Here is a 27,782-nt window from a genome sequence, read left to right as displayed (position 1 = left end):
GTGTGTGGTCCCCCAGGGTTGCGGACAGAGTGCAGCCAGCACCTGCTGCTCCCAGTGGGTGAGCCCATCCTCTGTCTGCGCTGGACAAGGCTGTTTGTTCCAGAAGGCTTTTATTCCCGGTTGAATCTGTGATTAATTATCCTATTATTTCTTGGTGTCTCTGTTTTGATGTGCCTTTACTGGGATGACAGCATGCCTTTGCTGGTTTTCTTGGGCCATGGCCATTCACAATGTAGAATCAATAGTGATAGAAGAGGTAATAATAGTATTTTTTTTAGTACTACATGCGTGCCAAAAGCATGCCATGCTTCCTACGCACCTCCTCTGTAATCTTTATAAACAGCCTTGTCCAGCCCTGACAACAAATAGAGCCGGCATTGACTGAGTAGTAAGTGTCTTCGAGGCCGGTGTAAATGCTCTTTGTGCTTTATCTCACTAAATTCTAACAGCAGCCCTAAGAGGCAGTATAATTTTTATCCACACTTTACAGAAGAGAAAACCAAGCCTAGTAACTTACTAAAGATCACATTTATTAGGTGGCAGAGCCAAGATATGTGACAGAAATAAGAAAGGCAGCCAATGGATGAGAGAGGAACTTTAAGGTCTGTGCTTCAGAGTTCTCGTTTTAACTTATTATCTTCACTGAGTTCATGAAGCATGCTCTTTTCATTAAATGTCCTTTTAAATACTGTTGTTCAGTTAATCCTCTTTGCTGGCCTGCTTATGAGTAAGGAAGGAAAGAAGGCAAGATATATTATGTCAGGCAGTGTGCCAGGTTTATTTATATGTCACTACATTTGTTCTTCTGACAGTCAAGCCAGATTGACATTATCCTCCAGTTTCACATAAGAAATTGAGGTTCGGCAGCTCACTCACAGTCACACTTTAGGAAAGGCCTGATTAAAGGATTCAATATCAAGTTTATTGGATTCCAAAGAATAGTTCTGTCTGCTCTTTTGAAACTTGATGAACAAACATGACTTTGTCCATCCTGCTTACACCTTTTGTGTTTTTGAAATGTCGTTAATATTGCTTCTCAACCTGAGCTCTTACAGATCAAATAGCTTTAATAACAATACTAAGTATTTTCTCTGTGACACTCTGCTCAATGCTTTAAAGGTATTATCTTGTTTAATCTTCAAAAAAAAAAGCCTTATGAGATAAGTACCATTATTGTTACAACATCAGTAATAAAAAAAAGCTAAGGCACAGTTGTTGGACCCACACAGAAGCACTGGAGACAAGGATTGAATGCAGACAGTTTGTTCAGAGAGCTTATAATGGTAATCTCTTCTCTCGTTTGCTTCTTGATCCTCCCCAGCATAGACTTTCCTTGATCAGCTTTTCTGCTATGATCCCTGCAGTTCTTTCCATAAATCTTTGTAAGGAGTTTGTGGGTTAGGCTTAAAGTTGCAGTAAATCCCATTGAGGTCATTGGGTCTCAGGGGGCAGTTCCAGCCTCAGACCCCCAGAAGGATGGGTGCTGACTGAAACTTGTACCCTGGTACTCAGGTGGGTGGTGCACTGGGACTGCCTCTGTCATTGCACCTGTCACACCCATTATGCCCAAATCATGCCATGCCTGCCATCAGCCAGTCAGTTCCTATTTTATTCATATCCTCTGGGCCTGTTGCCCGAAACTGGTGTTACTGAGATCAAAGGGAGTAGCAGTTGCCTGTGTGAGGGAAAAGATGGGAATTAACATTTCTTGACTAACTCCAGCTACTGTATCCCCATGCCAGCAACTTCCACAGCCATTATCTCTTAATATCCACTGCCAGGTATAACATATGAGCTGATAGCCCATTTCAGAGATGAGGAAACCAAGGTTCACAGTAGTTAAGGAAGCTGACCCCTGTTAAATAGCTAGTAAATAGCAGAATCAAGAAAATAAATTAAAATTCAGTTCTGCCCAACACAAGCTCATGCTGTTTTGAGTGACTAAGTTCATGTTTTCATGCATCTCCTATATTTGACCCGGGATACCAAGTTGCCTCCAGACCCCTGCTGTTTTCTCCTAGCCTTTTCCAGAGTCCCTTCCTTTGAATAGTGACTACTTCCTCCTAAAGGGTGTACAATGATGTAGGCCACTGAGATGGGGAAGGGGATGATCAGAACTCTGTTCTGCCTGGAACTGCAGGGAGAATATTGAGGCCATGGCTTAGTTGGGGGTCCCAACAACTTCCTTGAGTTCTAGAGTTTATGAAATCCAAGGATCATGCCTCAATTTTGGTCACTGGTGACTGCAGGAAAAATGTGGGAGGAATTAGAAGGACTGAGGTCTTTGGGCTGGTCTTGCCAAGGCCCTTCACTTTCCATGGCCTTAGTCCCTTCATTTAAAAAGTGAGGGAGGTTGTAGCAAATCATCTCTGATCTACCATTTATAGATTTATTAATCTATCTTCCTTGATAGAAGGTCACAGAAGGTTAAAACCCACATGTTGATGGAGAATGGGGAGAGCCTTGAGCATGTCACTTCAAAATTTGCCCTACAAGTTATCTTCCAAGTGGTTCATAGATAGAGGTTCATTGATCACATGAGTTTGGGATATGCTCGCTTAAAGTTAAACATATGTATTTACTGCTGGACTTTCTTCTATTTTTAATATAGTATTTGATTTTTTCTTTTTTTATAAAAGTAGTGAAAAGGCTATAAAACAATTCAAATAATACCTGAATCTATAAAGTAAAAATTCAGATCTCTTTCATGCCCCCAATTCTATTCCCCAGAGGCTATCAGTATACACCCATTTGGAATTTTTATATATTTTACTGTATTATATATTATATATGTCACATACACACATAAGATTTGTGTTTTTTTAATGCAATGTTATGTTTACAAATTTGACTTAATTTCTATTCAACGACATGTCTAGGAGACATTTAAGAATAGTATGTAGAGGTCGACACCACCTTTTTTAACCACTGATTACTGGTCTTGAATGTATTTAACTAACCCTCAAGGGAAATTATTTTGGTTTTTCCATTTTCAACTCCTATAAGCATTCCAACATGTATAGCATGCAGTGTTTTCCAAGTATTTCTTTGATCAATGAATAATTTTTTGGTCTAATAATCTCAAGGACATCAATAATTCTTAAAATACTACTTTTGCCTTTTAATTTTTACCTTAATGGGCATTAGGAGTCTAATGGCTTTAAGATGAAGAGTCGTCAACAAACAGAATCTTGCTAAAAAAAGAAATGTGGCAGCCAGTTGCTCAAGATGAAAAGTTGTAGGCCTAGGACAGAAAAGAGCAAATTCTAGGTCATGAGTCACCAGGACATTGGTGGGAACAGGGGATAACATTAAGAAGGAAAGCCCAGGGACTTACCTGTGCTTAAGGAATGTGCTTCCACTGGTTAAGACTTCTCTTTTCATTGCAGGGTGTGTGGGTTCGATCCCTGGTTGGGGAGCTAAGATCCTACAGGCCTTGTGGCCAACAACACAAAGCATAAAACAGAAGCAATATTGTAACAAATTCAATAAAGACTTTTAAGAAATGGTCCACATTAAAAAGAAGAAGAAAAAAAAAAACACATGGGGGTCATGAGCAGACATTATTACAGTTTTTGCCACTATCAACATATTTTTTCCAGATCTAGCCTTAACAGAACTGTTTAATGCAAGTTAATGGCATGCAGTAGGGAAAAATAAGAGATTTCCGTTTCTGATCCTTGACATCATAATTTTTCCATTTTGCTTAGCTAGCCAGTAAGAAATATGGCTGGAGCTTAGTGTTTTATGCAGTTTTCCAAGTGCTGTTTGAGAAAATAAAATGGTTGCATCTGTACAGAACACACAGGAGGCACAGAACTGCCATTGGGACTGCTCTGCTATGGCTGTTGGTGACCTCTTTTGTGTTGGATTTCATTGCTTGTCATCATTGCTGTGTCTGGTAGCGCTTCAGAAATGCTCATTTATTTTTAAACAGAGAAGTGCTGAAATGCTCAGTGTTATAGTTCACTTAGTCTGTTTTTGCTTAGTACCCAAATCCATCTCTCCGAAAGAGTCTGCAAACTTCAGCCGGCTGTTGGTCTGAAGGACTTTGCAGATATATTCAAGTACACTCTGAATAGCCTGAGCCACCAAGAAAGTGACTGAAGTCTGTTATGTCTTGGCTTTTAAATATGCCAAAGCTTGACTTAAAAGAAACTGGCTTTCAGAAAGAATCACTAACAATTCAGATACTACTGCATCTCATCAGGTGTATAACTTACTAGTTAAAAGGAATTCACATCATTCTTAGAAGCACATGTCAACTTCTTAAGCAATCGTTTACAGGATGTCCCTCGGTGTATTAAAACATTCTGGTTCTTCCTAATTACTACTTCTTCCTTTATTTCACATACATTCCCATGCTTACTCTGAACCAGACCCCATGTTAGATATGAGGGATGGAGGGAAAAGAGGGTCATTCCCTGTGAGGGCAACTCAAAGCCTAGTTTGGAAACCAGAGAAGTAAATGCAGGGTGTAAATGCTAAGTGAAAGGAACGCATATTTCTTTATCTCATAAGTATTCCTCTATCTGTCATATACCAAAGACGCACCTACTTGCTGAGAATATTGTGGTGAATGAAACACACGTCTGTGTTCTCTTGCACTTCATGTGCATTTAGATATCTGCTCAAATGGCACACGTCGGAAAGATCTTCCAAGCTCATTCTGTCTAAAAGAGCACTCCTTATCATTCTCTGACCCTTTAACTCTATTTTACTCACAGAATTTTATCATCCTCTGACATATTGTATATGGATGTGTTGGTTTCCTGTCCATGATGGTAGAAATTTTCTTTACTGCTGTGTCCCCAGTGCTGGAAAGAGTACCTGGCACTAAACAGGTACTAAATAAACAATGAGTGAATTAATGAGCGAGTGTGAAGCAAGACTGTAAACACAGAAAAGGATACAAGAAAAATATCAGATGGTGATGAGTGCTGGGCAGAAAATGAAATAGGGCTTTGAGAAGGAATGATCTGGTGACCTCAGTAGGTGAGTTACTCTGAAGAGGTGACCTGAAAGACGAGAGCTGAATGATGACCAGGGTCCAGCAATAGAACATCAGAAGGAAGAGCCTTCCTGGGCAAGGGAGAAGCAGTGCAAAACTCCCAAAGGGAAGATGAGTTTATTGTGTTGGAAGAACTCAAAAGAAGGTCATTTGTCGCCCTTTCCAGTGCCCTTTTAAGGCTGACACAGTGCCTTAAGAGGCTAACACAGGAGGGTAAAGAAAGTCTCCATAAAACCCAGAGAAGAGATTTTTAGAACTCTTCTTTGGATCCTGTCTGGAGTCACAACTGAACTGGAAGATTTTAAGTCTTAGCACTTACTAGTATGTGTATAGTTAATACCAAAGTCATTAAATTTAAACTTGACCTTAAAAAAAAAGAAAGAAGGTCATTTGGCTGGAGTGTGGCAGGCTGAAAGAAGAGGTGATATGGGATGCCATGGGGGCAACCAGAGACCTGGATGAGAAGTTGGGGTTTCGATCTGAGCACCACAGGGAGATTTTAGAGGCTATTAATCAGGAAAGTAAAATGATCTGATTTCCATTTTTGTTGACCCACACTGGCTACTTTGTGGTGAGTGGATTATAGCCAAGCATGACTAGAAGCTGGGGAGCTATCAGGGGCCCTTTGCATTGTCCCTTCAACTCCCCGAATATCTCTGTTGGCCATTTGGTAGTGATAGGTGCCAGAGAATGAGATCATAAGTAAGGAAATGTCCCTGCTCTCCAGAAACGGAGATACACTGGAGGGCTACTAGAGAATACTATACTCCAGTGGTTTGAAAACAGTAATATTATCACTCTCAAGTAGCTAATTTATAACTTGGAAATATTTCACACACAGAAGACTATCTTAGGTCCCCCACCAAGGTTGTTAATTATTAGTTTTTAAAATCCTTACCTGATATTTCCACTCAGTTCATGATGGAGTTGTCTTCTATTTGCCCACCTTGCATTCTGAGGCCACATGCAACATAGAACATACACTCCTCTTGTGTAAAGCCTCCTCCCCCACAAAAAGCTTATTTCTCGTTTGTTCAAAAAGAAGAAAGTTGTCTCACAAAACATGCCTTATCTAATCTGAACTCTCAACAACATTCTACACAGGCTGAAAACTTCTTTCTAAAAACACTCTCTTACTACTTTGGAAGCCACATGTACTTGGCTTGCTTCCTACTTCTCTGGTTATTCTATCTCAGCATCTTTGGGATTCTTCTTTCTCTACCCGCCTATTAGCTACCCACTTAGAAGTCTCACTCTGTATACACTAGTGACCCCTTGGCTCCGGGACCCCTCTGTATGCTGATTCTCCCATATCTAGCACAGAGTACATCTTTCTTCTGATTCAGATGTAAAATTGTCTGCTAGACATCCTAACCCAGATGCCCCACGAAAGGTCAACTCAGTATCTCTAAGGGCTTCCCAGGTGGTGCTAGTGGAAAAGAACCTACCTGCCAATGCAGGATGTGGGTTCGATCCTTGGGTTGGGAAGATCCCCTGGAGGAGGGCACGGCAACCCACTCCAGTATTCTTACCTGGAGAATCCCATAGACAGAGGAGCCTGGTGGGCTCCAGCCCATGGGGGTCACTAAGAGTTGGACACAGACTGAAGCAACTGAACGCACATACACATTATCTTTAAAACTAAACCCCTCAGTCCTTATCTCAGTAAAGAATACCTCCAGCCATCCAGCTTTCCAAGCCAAAATATAGGTATGCCTAGGATACTGCAGGTTCAGCTCCAGATCACAATAAAGCCAATATCACAATAAAGCTAGTCAATAATTTTTGGTTTCCCAGAATATATAAAAGTTATGTTTATACTACACTGTAGAGTGCAAAAGCATTATGTCTTAAATACCAATCTATATTCCTTAATCTAAAAATATTTTCTTGCTATCATCTGAGTCCTCACAGAGTCACAGTAGTAACATCAAAGATCACCAATCACAGATCACCATAACGAATATAATAATGATGAAAAACTTTGAAATATTGTGAAAACTACCAAAATTTGACAAAGAGATGTGAAGTGAGCAAATGCTATTAGAAAAATAGTACCGGCCTCTGCTACTAGTGAGGGGAAGATGGCGGCCGCAACTGTGGTGGTTCCTGTAGGGTGGATAAAGAACTGGGAGAAATCAGGGAGAGGCGAATTTTTGCATTTATGCCGGATCCTCAGTGAAAATAAAAGCCACGATAGTTCAACTTATAGAGATTTCCAGCAAGCTCTTTATGAATTGTCATACCATGTCATTAAAGGAAATCTAAAGCATGAACAGGCATCTAATGTTCTTAGTGACATTAGTGAATTTCGTGAAGATATGCCCTCCATTCTTGCTGATGTATTCTGCATATTAGATATTGAGACAAATTGTTTAGAAGAAAAAAGCAAGAGAGACTATTTTACACAATTGGTATTAGCATGTTTGTATTTAGTTTCAGACAAAGTTCTAAAGGAACGCTTGGATCCAGAAACATTGGAATCGTTAGGGCTTATCAAACAGTCACAGCAATTCAATCAAAAGTCAGTTAAAATCAAGACAAAACTCTTTTATAAGCAGCAAAAATTTAATTTGTTAAGAGAAGAAAATGAAGGTTATGCCAAGCTGATTGCTGAATTGGGGCAAGATTTATCTGGAAATATTACTAGTGATTTAATCTTAGAAAATATCAAATCTTTAATAGGAACCAAATGGAGAGACTCCTTCATCTTTATACAGAGTTGCAGCAGTACTTCTACAGTTTAACCTTATTGACTTAGATGATCTTTATGTACATCTTCTTCCAGCTGATAATTGCATTATGGATGAACACAAACGAGAAATTGTAGAAGCTAAACAGATTGTTAGAAAACTTACAATGGTTGTATTGTCTTCTGATAAAATTGACGAGCGAGAGAAAGAAAAGGAAAAAGAAGAGGAGAAAGTGGAGAAGCCACCTGACAACCAAAAACTTGGTTTGTTGGAAGCCTTGTTAAAGATTGGTGATTGGCAGCATGCCCAGAGCATTATGGATCAGATGCCTCCATACTATGCAGCTTCACATAAACTAATAGCCCTTGCTATTTGCAAGCTGATTCATATAACTATTGAGCCTCTCTACCGAAGAGTTGGCGTTCCTAAAGGTGCTAAAGGCTCACCTGTTAGTGCTCTGCAAAATAAGAGAGCACCAAAACAAGCAGAGAGCTTTGAAGATTTGAGGAGAGACGTCTTCAATATGTTCTGTTACCTTGGTCCCCACCTTTCTCACGATCCCATTTTATTTGCAAAAGTGGTGCGGATAGGCAAGTCATTTATGAAGGAGTTTCAGTCTGATGGAAGCAAACAAGAAGATAAAGAGAAAACGGAAGTTATCCTTAGCTGTTTGCTTAGCATTACTGACCAGGTATTACTTCCATCTCTTTCTTTGATGGACTGCAATGCTTGTATGTCTGAGGAACTATGGGGAATGTTTAAAACATTTCCATATCAGCATAGATATCATCTGTATGGCCAGTGGAAGAATGAAACTTACAACAGTCATCCACTTTTAGTAAAAGTTAAAGCTCAAACAATAGACAGAGCCAAATATATCATGAAGCGTCTAACCAAGGAAAATGTGAAGCCTTCTGGAAGACAAATTGGGAAGTTGAGCCACAGCAATCCAACCATTTTGTTTGATTATATCTTGTCACAAATACAGAAGTATGATAATAACACCTGTAGTAGATTCATTGAAATACCTCACTTCATTGAATTATGACGTCTTGGCCTATTGTATCATTGAAGCTTTAGCTAATCCAGAAAAGGAGAAAATGAAACATGACGACACAACCATCTCAAGTTGGCTTCAGAGTCTGGCTAGTTTCTGTGGTGCAGTTTTTCGTAAATATCCAATTGATCTTGCTGGTCTTCTTCAGTATGTGGCTAATCAGCTAAAGGCAGGCAAAAGTTTTGACCTGCTTATACTGAAAGAAGTGGTACAAAAAATGGCAGGGATAGAAATTACTGAAGAAATGACAATGGAGCAGCTAGAAGCCATGACTGGTGGAGAGCAACTCAAAGCTGAGGGTGGTTATTTTGGCCAGATAAGAAACACTAAAAAATCCTCCCAGAGATTAAAGGATGCACTATTAGACCATGATCTTGCTCTTCCTCTCTGCTTGCTTATGGCTCAGCAGAGGAATGGGGTAATCTTTCAGGAAGGTGGAGAGAAACATTTGAAACTTGTGGGAAAACTCTATGATCAGGCAAGTTAAAGTGGCCTTTGTGTTTCTGTGGATTTTTAAATCCTGATAATGGAAAATATAGAATGTTATATAATTTGAAAAATGTCATTTGCTGATCATATATATTATATATACCACGGTATATATATTATATGCATAATATATATATATAATGGTATATATAATATATATGGTATATAATGGTATATGATGTATATATGAAATATCACTCTCTAAAAATGTATTGATGCGTTCCTGGTCAATAACATTCAGGTGACAAAAGACATAGTAATACGTCTCTAGTCAATAATGCATTAAGCACCAAAACCTGTGGCTAACCTAAAAAATGTGTTTAGCTATCACCATATTACAAGGTAAAAAAAAAAATCACATGTGTTTTATAAAATTTTCTACTTTTAAGGGCCAAGAGAATTGACTTGTATATACATAATATTGTTCTATAAAATTTAGGTAAATATATTTTACCACTAAAAGTGGTGAATTTGAGACCTTGGTTGACTATCAAATTCTCAAATTAGTCAACTTTTCAGGACTTGAGTGTCTTTTTTGTAATATGATTATATGATTAAGTTTGTGGATTGTCTCCAAAGTTCTTTCAAGTTTTGAATTTGAATTCTTAATTGTTAATCAAAATATTGTTAAAATAACATCTTAGTCATTTTGGAAAACATTATGTTGGTTTAATAAAATGTTAGCACAAAAAAAAGAAAAATAGTACCAATACAGCCTAGATATGAGGGGAGTTTGGTGGAGAACATATACACATATATGTCTGGCTGAGTCTCTTTGCTATTCACCCGAAACTATAACAACATTCTTAATCTATTGTTGTTCAGTCACTAAGTCGTGTCTGACTCTGCAACTCCATGGCCTGCAGCACACCAGGCTTCCCTGTCCTTCAGTATCTCCTGGAGTTTGCTCAAACTCATGTTCACTGAGTCAGTGATGTCATCCAACCATCTCATCCTCTGTCATCCCCACCTCCTCCTGCTCTCATTCTTGCCCAGCATTAGGGTCTTTTCCAGTGAGTCGACTCTTTGTATCAGATGGCCAATGTATTGGAGCTTTAGCATCAGTCCTTCCAATGAATATTCAGGGTTGATTTCCTTTAGGATTGACTGGTTTGATCTCCTTGCTGTCCAAGGAACTCTCAAAAGTCTTCAAAAAGCATCAAAGTCTTCAGAAAGTTCAAAAGCATCCATTCTTTGACTATACTGATCTTTGTTGGCAAAGTGATATCTCTGCTTTGTAATACATTGTCTAGGTTTGTCATAGCCTTTCTTCCAAGGAGCAAGTGTCTTTTAATTTCATGGCTGTAGTCACTGTCTGCAGTGATTTTGGTGCCCCCAAAAATAAAATCTGCCACTGTTTCCATTGTTTCCCCATCTATTTGCCATGAAGTAATAGGACTGGATGCCATGGTCTTCATTTTTTGAATGTTGAGTTTTAAGCCAGCCTTTACACTCTCTTCTTTTACATTCATCAAGAGGCTCTTTAGTTCCTCTTTACTTTCTGCCATTAGGGTGGTGTCATCTGCATATCTGAGGTTATTGATATTTCTCTTGACAGTCTTGATTCCAGCTTATGATTCATCCACCCTGGCATTTCGCATGATATACTCTGCATATAAGTTGAATAAGCAGGGTGACAATATACAACTTTGATATACTCCTTTCCCTATTTTGAACCAGTCTGTTGTTCTCTGTCCAGTTCTAACTGTCACTTCTTGACCTGCATACAGGTTTCTCAGGAGGTAGGTAAGGTAGAGATGGTATTCCCATCTCTTTATGAATTTTCCACAGTTTGTTGTGATCCACACAGTCAAAGGCTTTTGTGTAGTCAATGAAGTAAAAGCGGTTGTTTTTCTGGTGATCCAGTGGATGTTGGCAATATTTTTAGTTAATTTATTTTTTAATTGAAGGATAATTGCTTTACAGAATTTTGCTGTTTTCTGTCAAACCTCAACATGAATTAGCCATAAGTATACATATATCCCTCCCTTTTGAACCTCCCTCCCATCTCCTACCCCATCCCATCCCTCTGGATGTTGACAGTTTGATCTCTGGTTCCTCTGCTTTTTCTAAATCCAGCTTATACATCTGTAAGTTCTCAGTTCACATACTGTTGAAGCCTAGCATGAAGGATTTTGAGCGTTATCTTGCTGACATTTGAAATGAGGGCAATTGTATGGTAGTTTGAACATTTGCCCTTTCTTTGGTATTGGAATGAACACTGACCTTTTCCAGTTCTGTGGCCACTGCTGAGTATTCCAAATTTGATGGCATATTGAGTACAGCACTTTCACAGCATCATCTTTTAGGATTTTCAATAGCTCAGCTGGAACTCCATCACCTCCCCTTGGTTTGTTCATAGTAATGCTTCCTAAGGCCCATTTGACTTTACAACAACAGGGGTGAATCTGACTCTAGGGAAGTGACCACTCCATCGTGGTTATCTGGTTCATGAAGACCTTTTTTGTATAGTTCTTTGTATTCTTGCCACCTCTTCTTAATCTCTTCTGCTTCTGTTAGGTCCTTGCTATTTCTGTCCTTTATTGTGCTCATCTTCGCATGAAATGTTCCCTTGGTATCTTTCATTTTCTTGAAAAGATGTCTAGTCTTTCCCATTCTATTTTTTCCTCTATTTCTTTGCATTGTTCACTTAAGAAGGCTTTCTTATCTCTCCTTGCTGTTCTTTGGAACTCTGCATTCAGCTGTGTGTATCTTTCCCTTCCTTGTTTCTCTTCCTTTCTCAGCTATTTGTAAGGCCTCCCCAGACAACCATTGTGCCTTCTTGCATTTCTTTTTCTTCGGGATATTTTGGTCATCACCTCCTGGACAGTGTTTACAAACCTCCATCCATAGTTCTTCAGGCACTCTGTCTACATATCTAATCCCTTGAATCTATTTGTTACTTTCATTGTATACCCCAAAACAACATAAAAAGTTTTTAAAATGTTCAATAGAATCCACTGGATACTAAGGAAAAGAAAACAAACAAGGAAAAATAGCACCAATAGGCTTGTCCCATGCAGAGTTGCCACAAACCTTCAGTTTATTTAAAAAGAAAAAAAATTAGTATCTCTGAAGCACAAGAAAGTGAAGTGCAATAAAATGAGGTCTGCCTGTATTTCTAGACTGTTCTAGTTCTTCAGTGGCTCTTTCACCCTCCACTGGTCTCCATTCTCACTGCCTGTCCTTGGCTTACGTGTCAGCTCTCAATGATTGCAGCAGCCTCCTAACTCTATATTTGTCTTCTCAAGATGAGGGATTGGCAAATTCCAGCTAGTGGCTTTACATTTTTTAAAGGGCGTATTAAGAATGGCTTTTAAAGGATTATTAAAAGAGCCATTGAAATTGAGCCCAGAGCTGTTTAATTAACTTGCTTAAGATCCCTCATTTAATAAGTCATGGAGCTGGGATTTGAACTCAGGTAACTTAAAGGATTATGAAAGGAATGGCTTTTGTATTTTTAAAGGATTGTTAAAGACAAATAAAAAGTGGAATATACAACAGAGACCATAGGTGGCCCTGAAAGTCTAAAGTATTTGCTATATGTCCCTTTATAGTAAATGGATTCTCACTTCTGCCCTAGATCATTGACATGCTACTGCCAGAGCATCTTTCTAGCAGTTGTCCGTGCTGCTCCCAGGCTTAAAATTTTTCCCTTGGCCTGCCAGCATTTGAGGATAATTTCCAAATGCCCTAGCATGATATACACTGTCCTTTATCCTCTGACATCCGCCTACCTTTCTGGCTTCATCTCTTACCAGACCCCTCACTTCACCCCACTGAGCTCTGCCCTTCCACGATACCCAGTTACTTGCTGTTTATGAGTTTGTCTGGGAACTTCCAGCCACTAGAAGTAAGTAAGAGCAAAGAGTCAATATCTTGTGGTGCCTTAATCGCCCATCACGTCCAGGCCAATGGAGAAATCCTCCTCATCATGGCCATCATTGCTAACAGTTATTGAACACTTGCTTTGAGCTACAAGATGTTCTCAGTGTTTTATAGATGTCCATTTATTTTGTTGTTATTGTTTAGTTGCAAAGTCGTGTCTAACTCTTTGCAACCCTATAGACTATAGCCCCCCAGGCTCCTTTGTCCATGGGATCTCCCAGGCAAGAATACTGGAGTGGGTAACCATTTCCCTCTCCAGGGGATCTTCCCAACCCAGGGATTGAACCCGCATCTCTTGCATTGGCAAGTAGATTCCCTACCACTGAGCTGCCAGGGAAGCCCCCCATTTATTCCTAGAATAACCCTTTCAGGTTACTATTCCAATTTTACAAATACAAAAATTGAAGCACAGAGATTGTTAGATTCAGTCTGGCTCCAGGAACCCTGTTTCTTTGTATTGATTTTAACCTTAGTTGAATACATGGGCTTGCCCCTGTTTTAGAAAGAAGCCACTGGGGTCAGCTGAACTTAGCATAATCCAGCATTCTGTCCTCTAGCCAACTGGCTTCCAGTTTGTGAGGCTTTGGTTTTTATTGTGGCATGTCTGTTTCAGGGAAAGACTTTTCTTCTCTGTCTCTCTGCCTTTATATATACACACCCAGCTGTGAATATGCATAGTGCTCGGCACATAATAGGCACTCAGGAAACATTATTATTGTCACATCTGTGTTTGTGTCTCTAATCATGTATGTTTACAGCACTGACAGCCTGTGCATATATGTGTTTAGATACCTCGACCACAAAGAAGATGAAACTGAACCATTTCTTGCTTTTCAGTCATTCTGATAAATACTGAACACTACCTCGGGCCTTTTTATTCTGCACCACACTTTGAGTTGAGATTCAGGCAAAAGCTGAATTTGCATTTGGAGATGGGGCATGCTAGCTGAAAAATCTTGTAACTCCATCCCACATCTAATACCAGGAGGCTCATGTCATTATGGACAAATATATGTCCAGTATTCCTCCATCTGAATCCAACTCCAGAAACAATACCTATAAGGATGTTGAGATTCTCCCAAATTGCCACAGGGAGCTGGGTTACCAAACTGAAAAGGAAGGCTGCATGAAGATCGATCTTTTCCTCTGAGAAAGATCTACGTACTGCTGATAGTCCCACACTGGCAGGGAAGCCGCCACTTCCTGCCCAACACCTTTGGTCTAAGAGTGAGCCTGTAGTCACATACTCGTCATAGCTCAGCTGATCGAAGTCTTAAAGCATTTAAACAAGACTTTCCTAAAGGTCATGTGACTTTTCAGAGGAATGCAGATGAACATAAAGACAAATATGAAACTAGAGACTTGGGAGAAAATACTGATTCCTTCTTCTGTTCAGTCGCTCGGTCCTGTCTGACTCTGCAACCCATGGACTGCAGCGTGCCAGGCTTCCCTGTCCATCACCAACTCCTGGAGCTTGCTCAGATTCATGTCATCGAGTCGGTGATGCCATCCAGCCGTCTCATCCTCTGTTGTCCTGTTCTCCTCCCCTTCTTAGGGATGGAGAAACAGCTCAGAGGTGCCATTCCATCTATATGGAGCCCTAGGGAACAGGCTAATGCCAAAGAGTCTCTGCCTTTTGATCCCTAAGCCAGTCCCTACTTTCTTTCTGTTGTGGGTCTGGGTGCACCCACCTCACTCCACCATCCGTTTGGTCAGGAGGAGCAAGCTAATGGTACAGCAGTTAACCCTGAGGACAGCCCACAATGGTAGCGAACCGGAAGCCTAGAATCATAGCATCTTAGTTCTGCTGCTTAATAACCACAGGAGTCTAACAGCTCTGAACCCTTGTTTTCTCATTAGTTAAAATCATCATAACCACCCTGCAGAAAAGTGAAGGAGTAAAGAAGAGAAATATCTGTAGTATGCCTGGCACACAGTGGATACACATTTGATAGTATGATCATTGTTCCTTAGAGATGAGGCCAGTGTACCACACACCATCTTCCAGGATGTCACAAAATCAGGAGCATTACTCTTATTTTGAGGAACCCCTGGGCAGTTGTTGGAAGACTAGCACTAGAAAGGTGTCTAGGAAAACACAGTGTGATGGAGAATTGTCAGCCTGTATCCAGACAACAGGAGAGTGTCTTATACTCTATGGACAGTTTTTTCTGATGTTTTTGATCTGGTAGGATAGAGAGATATGTATGCTCTAAATGTTTATACTTCCCAGAAAGCTCTGGACAGTGTTCCAAAGTGGTGTTGAATAGAAGATGAATTAAGGAGTATTTGGAAGGCTTTAGCTCGGGCAACACAGAGTATCCACAGATGGAAACTTCTTCGAATGGAAGAGAGAATCAGATGGAAAATGCCTCCAGGGTCAATTTCAGAACCACACTTGTGAATAATGCTATATGTAAAAGTCATAAGCACATGAAATGCAGTTTCTAAGTTTGTAGATCATATAAAAACTGGAGGCTGGGCAGATAGTGAGAGAAGAAGAAACCAGTTTCAATTTGGTTTGGCTTGTTTCCTTTTAGAACCAAAGGAAATGGAGATGACAAATGTTTTTCTCAGTTGAAAAGTGTAAGAAAAGCAAGTCAGAGAAAAAGGAGACATCTCAGTAAACAGGTAAAGCTTAGCCAAAAAAAAAAAGATAGAAGATCAGTGCAAGGTCACAGAAGTGACCGGCATGAATCAGAGAACATTAGAGGACACAAGACGATTAGTGACAACCAGTCCGAAAAGCTGGAGAGTCTCCAAAGATCCCCCTAACAGTTAATTTATTCTTCCTAGAAAAGTGGTCCTAGCAAATAGCATTTCTGAAAAAGTGGTTAACATTTTAGTATAAATGAGGAAGACACCAGAACAAACCAGAAATGAAAGTGCTTCCATGTTCTAGGTTGGGGTCAGCAAACTTTTCTTGCAAAAGGCCAAACAGCAAACATTTTAGCTTTGCGGGCTATCCCATCTGTCTCAACTATTCAGTTCTGCCAATGGAGCATAAAAGCAGCCATAGATTCTTAATCTGCTGTGGCTGAGTGCCAATAAAACTTTATTTACAAAAGCAGGTGACAGCTGGCTACAGTTTGATGATCTCTATTCAAGGTAAATAGGAAATCCAGTCAGTCGTTTCATGCAGAGGTCTGCAGTTTGAAATGAATTACCTGGCAGGAAGATAGAACTACTCATATTAGCAAATTCAAGACTTTATGAATTTGTTAAGAGAAGGAAGCTTAAGGGTTTGGCAGAAAGTATTAGGACAGACTTAAGAATGTGTGGTCAGTTGACCTTTCCCATTCCAAAAATATTTTCTATACTTCCACCTGGAGCAGTCATATGGAGCTTGCAGCATTAAGTTAAGTAACTTTTAGTTGGCAATTAAATTAAAAGCAGACAAGGTTAAAAAAAAAAGTTGCCCATGCCAAATGGTGATACAAAACTCTTCATGAACCTAAAGTCTGTTCCCCAAAATGTCTGTACAAAATAAAACTCTCCCTTGCAAGTGTCTGGGCTACTATAATTTTTGGTTTCAGAAAAACATTCTTGCAGAGGATGTCTTCTGACAATATTCTTTCTGTCCTCTAGCTTCAAGCTGCTTAAAATCTAGAAAATTCTTGTTCTCAATTGTCCACTTCCCTGAGTAACAACAAACCTTGGCACAAACTACCCCCCAACAAAATTGAGGCCAAACCACATGCCTTCCAGCTATTTAAAATCCAGAATATTCTTATTAGTGATTGTCCATGTCCCTGAGAAACATTGGCATATATTACACTCAACCAAAAATAAAGCCAAACCACATGCCTTCTTACTAGGCCCCAGTGGATGTTTGAATAGAGTCAGTTTTTTTAAGGTCAAAGGTCATTCCCCATTCCCAGTTCCCTGCACCAACTGAGCAAGTTACTTCTCAGAGCTTTTGTGTCCTCTCTAAAATATGATAATGTCAGACCAGTAACAGGAATGAAATTGTATGAAGCTCGTACACTTGTCTACTAAATACCTGTTTCCACTCTCCCTTTGTGGTAGATTTGATTATCCTAATCTTAGGAATCCCTAAGCAGAAAAAAACAGTCTGCATTTCAGGGTAAGGCAAAGACTTCAACACCACCTCCTTGGAGTTGTGAGCTAATATTCTTTGCACAATATTCTTTAATTGCTTCTAAGCTCACTTTTTCCCAGTTCTTATTCTTTTACTCTTGTTTTTGGTTTTTTTTTCTTGCAATTGCAGAATTTTGGCATTTTTAAAAGTGTTCTAAAATATCAGTATCTGGTCAATAGTGTTAAAACAGTTATGGAAATAACTAGTTGTCTTTATTCTGAGATTCCTGAGTCAAGAATAGAATGGAGGCTGTTGCCAAGCCAGTGTGCCACGTGGCCTCGGTCCTCCGCTTGTCTTTCCCACCCGCAGGGCTTCCACCAAGATAAACACACTGTGGCCCACACCCTGCTCTCTCACACAGCAGACCCCTCACCTCTTCCCCCGTGGCCCTGATTTATGTGTTTTTTTCTTGAAAACTGTTCATTTCTCAGTCATTTACCCATGTCTAAGCAGCTCATCACAACATCCAGATTACATAGGTTCAGAAATGAAGAGTGAATGATGATGGCAATGGTAATGTTAATGTTGTTCAGTCGCTTAGTTGTGTCTGACTCTGTGACTTCATGGACTACAGCACATCAAGCTCCTCTGTCTTCCACGGTCTTCTGGAGTTTGCTCAGATTCATGTCCACTGAGTCAATGAAGCTACCTCATCTATCTCATCCCCTGTCGCTCCCTTCTCCTTTGGCCTTCAATCTTTCCCAGCATCAGGTTCTTTTCCAATGAGTCAGCACTTCACGTCAGGTAGTCAATTTTCTAATGAGTAGTCAGGGTTGATTTCCTTTAGGATTGACTGGTTTTATCTTCTTGCTGTGCAAGGGACTCTCAAGATGCTTCTGTAGCACCACAGTGCGAAAACATCAATTCCTTGGCACTTAGCCTTCTTTATGGTCCAATTCTAACATCCGTAGGACTACTAGAAAACCTATAGCTTTGACTATATGGATCTTGTCAGCAAAGTGATGTGTCTGCTTTTTAGTACAGTAGGTTTGTCATAGCTCTCATTCCAAGGGGCAAGCGTCTTTTAATTTTATGGTTGTGGTCACCATCCTCAGTGATTTTGGAGCCCAGGAAAAATAAAGTCTGTGAGATTCTATTTTCTTGGTTATATCAAAAACAATCACTAAATAGTAATAATAACCTGTACTTTCCTAGTATTTACTACTTGTCACAACTTTTCTATGTTTTTTAAATACTTGGGCTCGACATAGAATATTCACAACACCCCTCAGTTGGTGTAGTAATGCTCCTCATTCTGTGGGTGAGAAAACTTTGCCACTCAGAAGTAAATTACTTGTGCTAGGTTACAGAGATACTGAGTGGGACAGCTGGGGGCTGGGGCCTAGTCCTTCTGGCTCTGGAGTCTGTGCTCTTATCCACTGTGCTATATTGTCAAAATGATCATTTTCAGCTCCACTGCTTGGAAGGTCATTAAACAAGTGTTTTGCCTTCCCTGGTAGCTCAGATAGTAAAGAATCCACCTGCCATGAGGGTGACCTGGGTTCGATCCCTGGGTTGTGAAGATCCCCTAGAGAAGACCATGGCAACCCACTCCAGTATTCTTGCCTGGAGAATCCCCATAGACAGAGGAGCCTGGCGGGCTACAGTCCACGGGGTTGCAAAGAGTCAGACATGGCTGAGCGACCCAGCACAGCACAAATGTGTTTATTAAGTACCCATTCATTGTGTGTGCATGCTCAGTCCTGTTAGACTCTTTGCAAACCCATGGACTGTAGCATGCCAGGCTCTTCTGTCCGTTGAATTTTCTAGGCAAGAATACTAGAGTGGGTTGCCATTTCCTACCCCAGGGGATCTTCTCAACCAGGGATCAAACCCAGGTCTCTTGCATCTCCTGCATTGCCAGGCAGATTCTTTACCAGCTGGGAATCCCCACTTATTTAGCATGTCAGCACTACACTGAATACTGAAATGACAACTATAAAAAGGAATCCTTGAAGTATTTTTTTATTTATTTTTAATTGGAGGATAATTGCTTTATGGTATTGTGTTGGTTTCTACCATATATCAACATGAATCAGACATAGGTATATGTATGTCCCCTTCCTCTCGAACCTCCCTCCCACCTCCCACCCCATCCTACCCCTCTAGGTTGTCACAGAACACCAGATTAGAGCTCCCTACATCATACAGTAAATTCCCACTGGCTATCTAATTTTACATGTGGTAATGTGTATGTTTCAATGCTGCTCTCTCAATTCATCCCATCCTCGCCATTTCACCCTGTGTCCATGAGTTTATTCTTTATGTCCCTTATCTCCACTGCTGCCCTACAGATAGATTTATCAGTACCATCTTCTAGATTCCATATATATGTGTTAATATATGATATTTTTCTTTCTCTTTCTGACCTACTTCATTCTGTATAATAGGTTCTAGGTTCATCCACCTCACTAGAACTGAGTCAAATGTATTCATTTTTATGGCTGAATAATATTCCAATGTGTATATGTGCCACAACTTTTGAGGTATTTGTTTACAATCTAACTGAAGGGATGAGATGTGGTAGAGTGAAAGGACTTCATAGTACAAGGTAAAACAACTCTGTAATGTCAAGAAAAGAAGGGATTTTTGTGGACTGTGGGAAAACAGAAGGTTGAACTAGAACTTGTTCTTTAGGGATGAGGAGAATTTGAAAGAATCAACAGGAGGAGGAAGAAAATGAACACTGCTCAAAACTAATGACAAGGAGAGTGAACAAGGCCATATTGAATGGAAAGATAAGTTTGTGCTAGAATGAGGGACAGATAAGTTTGAAAATATGAAGAAGACACTATTCTAAAGAGAAAGGATGTACCTATAATTTCCAAGTTCTAGTTGAGAAAATGAGTTTAAGAGTGATTTGCTAGGATGAGAGTCTTGAGATGGTACATCATGGTCCGTGTAGCAAATGAGTATTTCTGTGTCTAGAGCTTGAAATTTTCCTCTGACAACTGGAAATTCCAAAGAGGAATTTCAAAATGGAAATGTAGATTACCCCTACCTGTACCATTAAAAATTACTAATTTATTAGATGTATCTGGTGCTTAAGCTGATGCCTTTTTACTTAGAAAATAGTGAGAAACTACTTCTTAGAAATAGTTTTCCAAAATTGTAGGCTCACTCCTTTGTTTGATCCTCACAAGATCTCTCTGAGGTATTCTCCTCAATATGCAGAAGGAACATAGAGGCTCACAGAGCTGAAACACTTGCCCAAGACTACCACCTAAGTCCGTGTCTCTTGACTGTAGTTGGGAATCCTTTCCCCCCACTGCAGTTTCACATGGTTGGTTGTGGACATGACTTTGAGAAGTGGGTAGTTACATACAGTGGTGTCCCCACTGGGCCAAGGATTTTGAAGGCATCATGATACCACCCCACACACAAGATTTCTAGACCTTTCCTCAAGACACCCAGAGAAACCTCCTTGCAAATGCAGAAGAGAGAACTCCACCTCCAGCAGCTTGTGCTTGGTAGGACTGGCCCAGGAGCACTTTGTCCATAACCTGCTCATTTGGACAATGAAGGCTTGTGTAACTGAAGCAATTATTTGTACTCTCACAGGTGGTCTTTAATTGTAGAATGCTTGAGAAGGCAAGCTGTCACCTTTACAAGTAAAGGTCACCAAAAAAAGCAAAACTGCTCTTTCATTTCCTAGCTAAAAATAACGGGCAAAGAAATTAAGCAATAAGTTTTAGCCCAGTAAACCAAAAGGGAATGTAGGTGTAGAAGGAAAGCAATGAGTAGTAATATACCTAATATGACCACAGCGCCATTTGCTATGTAGGTCTCAATTATGCCCTATTCCATGTCCCCTCGTCCTCTAATTCCATAAATTCCAAAACAACCCCAGAGAAATCTTTCTGGTTTTGTTTGGAAAGCAACACTATGTTTCTGTGCCTGTGCATTCTAAAACAGGTCTGTCAAATCTGAAACCTAAATACAAACTGACAGAAATCAGCTACCAACAAATTAAGTTAAATTAATAGAGTAGATGCCTGAAATACAAAGGAAGTGTTTTTCCCCCTGGAGTCTCTCTCTCTCTAGATGCCAGACTAAATAGATTAAAGTAAACCTCAATCTCCAGCAAGCCCTTTTCTTTGCCTTGTCACATTTCCTAGAGAGTCCTGCATGGGGGCCCTCTCCAGAAGTATTGCGCCCCCTAGTGGCAGCCTCCAAACTCCCATCTACCAATTTTATGGGCGTATTAAAAACGTGACTGAAAAAAAGTACTGGACCAAGAAACTTTATTTCAAATCCTGACTTTGATGCCAAATAGCTATGTACCTCCTTGAGCTAAAGAGTTCAATTTTATGACTACAAGCAATTTCTAACTATACGCAGTAAACAAGAAATTCAGATTCATCCCATGTAGATTTTGTTTTAAGACAACATTTAAGACTGTTTTATGACGGCAAATACTTCAGTTTCTTTATCTTTGTATGCAGTCTGTGGAATAGAAGACTGTATGAATGCCAAATATTCAGATCTAGATTCTCTTGTTTTTCCATTCCCATTATTCCCATCTTAGTTCACACCCTTATGTCTTTGTATCCAGTGTAATGGATCGCCCCACTTCTCTTCACCAACTTTGTGGGAGTTCTTTTCCAGGCTTATACAGTCGGGAAGCATCATGGCTCACTCAGTAGCCTGGAGGAACTGATACATGTATAAAAGCTTACCTCCACTTTAAAAGAGTAAGTTGGGTCAGGCCCAGTGTGAGAGTGGAGTTTACAGTCTCTGCATGAGATCAGGCAGGTACAGTAGTTCTATGGGAAGGAACAAAATGATCTGACTATAGAAGCTAATAAATTACCTGGGGGTTGGGGGTAGGGGGGGATTGGTCAGTATCATGAACCCCTCCCACTTCCTTCCTCACAATCTTTTCATCCCCTGTCCTTCCTCAGTTTTAATTCTCTATCTCAGTGTGCAGCATTACCAATGGAAGGGTCACTGGATATACCAAGAGGAGGTCTGCAGCTTCCTTATATACCTCATTTTAACAGTTCCCTCTACTGGATAGGAAAACATACTTCAACTGGGTTTTAGAAATTGATATGCTGAAATGTAGAAAAATAAAGGGATATGCCAATGGTAGCTACATAAATCTTAGAAACAAAATCAAATTCGGAAGACCTATCTTCTAATCTCCTTCTCTATATATTCTCTTCAAGAACCCCTTCTGATAGAACTCTGATAGAGAAGCAACTATCCCAACAGACTTGGGAATTTAGCAAATCTTCATCCCTGCCTTTTGAGGATGGTAAAACTGAATAATGATCCACTGAGTCCAGGAGATAGCAGAGGACAGAGGAGAGTGGCGTGCGATAGTCCATGGGATTGCAAAGAGTTGAACAGGACATAGAAACTGAACAACAATAACAAGTTCAGTCATCTTAAGTGATCAGTTTATTAAGCCTGCTTTGATTAGTCCTGTTTGGAAATTGGTTTGGAGTCATCCATATTCCTGAGAGATCATAAAAATTTAAATCATCAAGTCAGCGTTTCATTTTTTTAATCTAAAACAGCCTGAATACATGAAAAGATGTAGCAATAATACCATGCTGCATCTATTAAGATTCCTACTAAAAAAAAAAAAAAAAAAAGGATATTACCTAAAATATTGCATGGCTTAGCAAAGATAAGCAAATTATACAATCATCTTTCTCTTATTATCTCTTTGAAATAAACTAACCAATTAGAGTGTAATTGTTGATTTTGAGAAAAAGCACCTAACTTGGGTGGATGAGTGAATGAATGAGTGGATGAGTTCAATCATAGTGTCTCATAGCCTCTCTGTCATCCCTCACAAAGTTTCAGCTCTCCTTCAACGCCACGGAAGCCAGACTGTTCCTGTAATAGCAGTGATGATCTAAAATGGCAATGAATCAGACACAGTCATCCAGAAATTTCCCTTTAGCTAAGGGTTTCAGTTTCCTTCCTCATTGTCACAAGAACTGCCCATACACAGTGAGATTGGAGAAGGATTGATGGAAGCCCTGATTTTCCTCTTTCCTGCCTTTCCTCCAACAGGAGGTAAGAAAAAGCAGTGCAGTACGTCCAAGGCCGAGAACAGATTTGAGAAGGCCTGATTCATTGCCAGACTAGTCACCCACTTCAGAATAATTAAGAGCTGACTAGAAGCGATGCCAAACTACACATACCAGTAGAGTCTGGAGAGGCCCCAGCAGAGACCCAGTGAAGAAAAAGAAGTGTGTGGCGGGAGACTGCTGGTGGGACAGGAGGTCTGATTCCTAGTCTTAATTTTATCATTAAAGCTTGTTTTCTGCCTTACCTGAAAAGGAACCCCTTACCTGCTTGACTCCCATGGATGGATGCCAACATATGAGGGGAACAGTTCTTGGAGGTTTTGGAAATTAATAAGGGGTGGAAAGAATCACAAAGATGGAAGTGACTAATTCCAGGACCAACAAAGCCACCACTCACTCATTTCCATGCTGTTGAATGATGTATTGATCTAAGGCCTGGTCAGGTCCAGCACTGGATCTCTAAAGTTCCCATCCAGTCTTCCCCCAACTCGTCTAGATTTCCCACCTCCACATACACACTCCAGTTTTCAGCCTCACCATGACATCAGCTTAAAGTCATCATTAGTCATTCATCTGCTTAACTACCATAAAAGGTACTTCTTAGAAGTGGCATCCATCTAGAAAAGAAAAAAATAGACTGAGATAGGTGTCGATTTTGAAGCTCATGGTATGTACTCACCATTTGAGTCTCATAATTCCTTTCAGGTAAAGCAAAGTATATAAACTCCATGGTGATTATTCTAGAATTATCTCTACCATGACCCTGAAGGGCAGGCTTTGCCTTCATTCTTCTGGCATCTTCTCTACAGAGGGCCCTCTGCCAAGAATTGTGGGAAATGAAACAATAAATAAGATCCAATTTTTATGCCCAGCTATATTTACTGACTGATGAAGACAATAGAATTGAGACATGGTTACACATACAGCTTCCTTCAGCATCCTCTCATCAGCAGTCGATTTCTGACTTCCTCTCGCCCACCTCCAAGCCTTAACAGATGCCTTCCTCCATATCTGGAAGCTCTGCCTACTTTCCACCATCCAGAGCATTCATAACTCTTCCTTTATAACTTTGCCTTTTCCTGAAGCCTTCCCCAAATCCCTCTGCACCATTCATTCTAACGTCTCCTCACCCCCAGTGTATGTGTTATGTGTATTCAGTGTCCATACGCTGTCTGCTCCAACTATCAGCATTTAGCCCAAGCAGTCAACAAACTGTGTCAGCAATCCAAAACTGCCTTAGTTGGGCTCGCTTCCAGAATCACACTCAACAAAGTGGCAAAAGAGGCTGGTTTCCCGTATGTCACTGTGGCTAGTTTGTGCCTGTTGTTAAAGAGGGTTCTGTCTAATATCGCCTGGGGTTCCTTCCAGCTTTACCCATGTCCAGTGCCAAAAAGGAGTCAACTGACCTGACCAGGTCTACATTTCTTTTCTGTTGCTCCAGGATTCTTCTGCAGCCAGATGATTCCTTACAGATCCTGGCACCTGTGGAAGCTGATGTGGGTTTCTACACTTGTAATGCCTCAAATGCCTTGGGATATGACTCTGTCTCCATTGCCGTCACATTAGCAGGTAATGTGAAAACCCCTGTTCAGTTTGGAAACTGCTGAGTAGGTGCCTACAGCGTGCTCAGTGGGGTCAGGGAGACAGACATAAATGAGATCCATTCCCTGCCTTTGGAAGTTTGTGACCTATAATTGTAATTAAATGAAGAGAGCATGTAATATGAGATAGAATGAATGTAATAAGTTTTGATAACCAAAGAGGGTGCAGTTTCATTCTACCTGAGAGGTCTTAGACTTGGGGTAGAATTTTGATAACAGAGATGCAGGGAAGAACATGAGCATGGGTTTATACAAGGAAGTAGTCTATGGGGGAACATGACTCATGACCTAAGGTCATCAAATGATCTTTTCGTTTCTCCTCCCACCTATTACAAAGGGAACTTTAAGACCCTTGGGTAGTTGGAATTCTGTGACTGTGGGCTAGAGCACAAGTGTTCTTCTCTCCCACTGTTTATTTCAACCTTTTGCTCTAATGCACCTGCCAGTACTTCAGCTTTATCCATAGAGCTTAGGCAAACCATTCTATATGTGGTCACTTCAGAAAATTGCAATTCAGAGTGCACTGCCTCCCAAAGTTGTGATTTGGGATTTTTTTTTAATTATTAAAAAATTTTTATTTTATGTTGAGGTATAGCCAATTAACAGTGTTGTAATAGTTTCAGGTGAATAGCAAAGGAACTCAGCCATACATTTGCACATATGCATTCTCCCCCAAACTCCCCTCCCATCCAGGCTGCCACGTAACATTGAGCAGAGTTCTCTGTGCTATACAGTAGGTCCTCGTTGGTTATCCATTTTAAACATAGCAGTGTGTATATGTTAATCCCAAATTCCCTTACTATCCATTCTCCCACCCTTCCCCCTGGTAAGGTTGTGGTCTTACAGTAAAGCACTTTTATAAAACCTTCCTTACATAGGATGGATCCTTGCCTTTAAAACTAAGAGACAGACACCAGCTGAACGCTGAACCAGGGCCCACAGTTCTTAGGGACCAGGCAACCTGAGGTCACACAGCCACTCAGCTGGTGGCAGAGAGAAGGAAACTGAGGTCTCCTAACCCCCAGATCATTGTCCCCTCATCTCCCCACTGATGCTTTCAATCTGGGCTCCCTTTCCTCAGGTCTGGGCCATGCAGCCTTTGTGGCAATGTGTTGCATGTGTTTGTATTTATTCTTTTCAATTGCCGCTCCCATGAGATGATTCAATCGTTGCTAGAAAAGCCGACATCACCCCACACTGACCTCATCCATCCACGCCGGGATTATGTTGTCACACTGTTTTCCAGTCACACATGCTACTCCCTTGCATATCTGTTTGGCAACAATATTTCTACCCCCATGACCTAAGGCTGATTTGGGAAGGGACCCTGAGCAGGACGCTCTGCAGAGAGGATGAAAGTCACCAGAGTGAGGCCAGCTGAGGGGCCCTGAGGTGGATTACAGACTATTATTAATGCCTATTTTTTTGTGAATAGAACATTTGCTTTGCTCCTAATGTATTCCAGTCATAATCTTTATGCCTCTCTTTGTACAGAGTCCAGATGCTTGGCACCCATCTGGTTAATTCTCTTCTGCCTTACCTGCCCCCCCAACACAGTCTGCCTTGTCCAGGGCAGCGCAGACACCCTTCCAACTCTTACAGGATTAAGTCTCTTGTTTATATTTATCCAGATATGGTTCAGCTCTGTCACAGACTAAATACCCTTTGTTCACCTGAATTTAATACAATTCATGGAAACCTGTCTGGGATTAAGCAAAGCAATTGTAACATCAGGCTTGTCTTCAGCTCTTTGAAGAGGAGCTATTGGAGGCTGCCAAAATGTTCAAAGCCAGGAAAGAGAGAGAACAGCCAAAGAGGCACCGGGGAAGAAGGAGGAAAGGAGCTGAGCGATGAAGTAGTTCACGGACACCACACCCAGAGCTTAGGGAGCTGTGTCTTTGTCTTCGGTGGTGGGGTTTGTTCAGGTCTGCTGGCAAGTCTGTCAGACAATCCCTCTGAAACTTAAGGATCAAAATGGAGATGTTGCTCTAATATTGTATTTGTATCTTTACCTGGGATTATCACCTAGCCCGACGTCAACATCTACACTCACAGTTTTAAAGTGACTCACCAGCTACTGTTCTGAGCATATCCTCTGCCAAGTATTATCAGTGTGGAGCAGTAAGTTAGACCTGAGTTTTGTGATCTGTGATGCTTACAGACTAGTGAAGGCAATAGATGTATACGTGACCACCTAGAATCGAGAGAGAGAGAGTTTCCTTCAAATGTACCCATTAAGACCCTGCATAGCCATGTATAAGATACAACGCAAATACCATGTAAGTGGTGGTGGGAGGGGCACTTTGCAGGGGGGGAGATGTGAGGCATTTCTAAAGGATACAGTTCTACTGTTCGTTAGCTCTGTGACCTTAAACAAAGGGTATAAGCTCACTGAGTCTTCCTTCTCATCTGTAAGAGTGAAATTAATCATATTTTACAGGATTGTTGTGAGGGTAAATAAGATTGCACATGTGAAAAAGCCCTGAGCCCAATGCCAGGCACATAGTTCACACCTAATAAATATTTCTCTTTCTTTCTCTAGCTCTTCTAAGATGAAACATCCTGAAATCAATTCTGAAATGTGTAAAACATCAGCCCAACTTTGCATCCATGCGTTTTTTCAGTGTACATCTTCACACGGAAAATTTGCAAGTATTGGGTTGGCCACAAAGTTCATTTGGGTTTTTTCAGAACTCAAACCCAAACGAACTTTCTGGCCAACCCAGAGTGTTAGTCGCTCAGTCATGTGCAACTCGTTGCGATCCCATGGACTGTAGCCCGCCAGGCTCCTCTGTCCATGGGCTTCTCCAGGCAAGAGTACTGGAGTGGGTTTGCCATTCCCTCCTCCAGGGGATCTTCCTGAGCTAGGGCTTGAACACAGGTCTCCTGCATGG

General features: G+C 40.7%; 2 protein-coding genes and 1 non-coding gene across 6 annotated transcripts in view; all 3 read left to right on the top strand.

Moving 5' to 3' along the window:
• ADAMTSL1 (ADAMTS like 1) overlaps positions 1 to 27,782 on the top strand; it is a 1,078,174-nt gene that overhangs the window by 924,007 nt on the left and 126,385 nt on the right. For all 4 annotated transcript variants that reach the window (XM_043891080.1, XM_043891079.1, XM_043891082.1 and 1 more), the window contains one exon: positions 24,729 to 24,856. In XM_043891080.1, the coding sequence (XP_043747015.1) occupies positions 24,729 to 24,856 (128 nt within the window). The remainder of the gene's footprint in view (positions 1 to 24,728; positions 24,857 to 27,782) is intronic.
• Positions 3,639 to 9,353, top strand: LOC122686011 (THO complex subunit 2-like). Its single transcript, XM_043891083.1, is given in 3 exon segments — positions 3,639 to 7,697; positions 7,699 to 8,703; positions 8,705 to 9,353. Coding segments are annotated over 3 exon segments (2,151 nt in total). The 5' UTR covers positions 3,639 to 7,095; the 3' UTR covers positions 9,249 to 9,353.
• LOC122686367 lies at positions 5,177 to 5,299 on the top strand. The gene has a single exon (XR_006338735.1). It is a non-coding gene; the product is annotated as a small nucleolar RNA SNORA26 (small nucleolar RNA).

The sequence above is a fragment of the Cervus elaphus genome, chromosome 29 (assembly GCF_910594005.1).
Source record: "Cervus elaphus chromosome 29, mCerEla1.1, whole genome shotgun sequence".
Taxonomy (NCBI): domain Eukaryota; kingdom Metazoa; phylum Chordata; class Mammalia; order Artiodactyla; family Cervidae; genus Cervus; species Cervus elaphus.
This window is presented reverse-complemented; position numbering and strand designations above follow the sequence as displayed.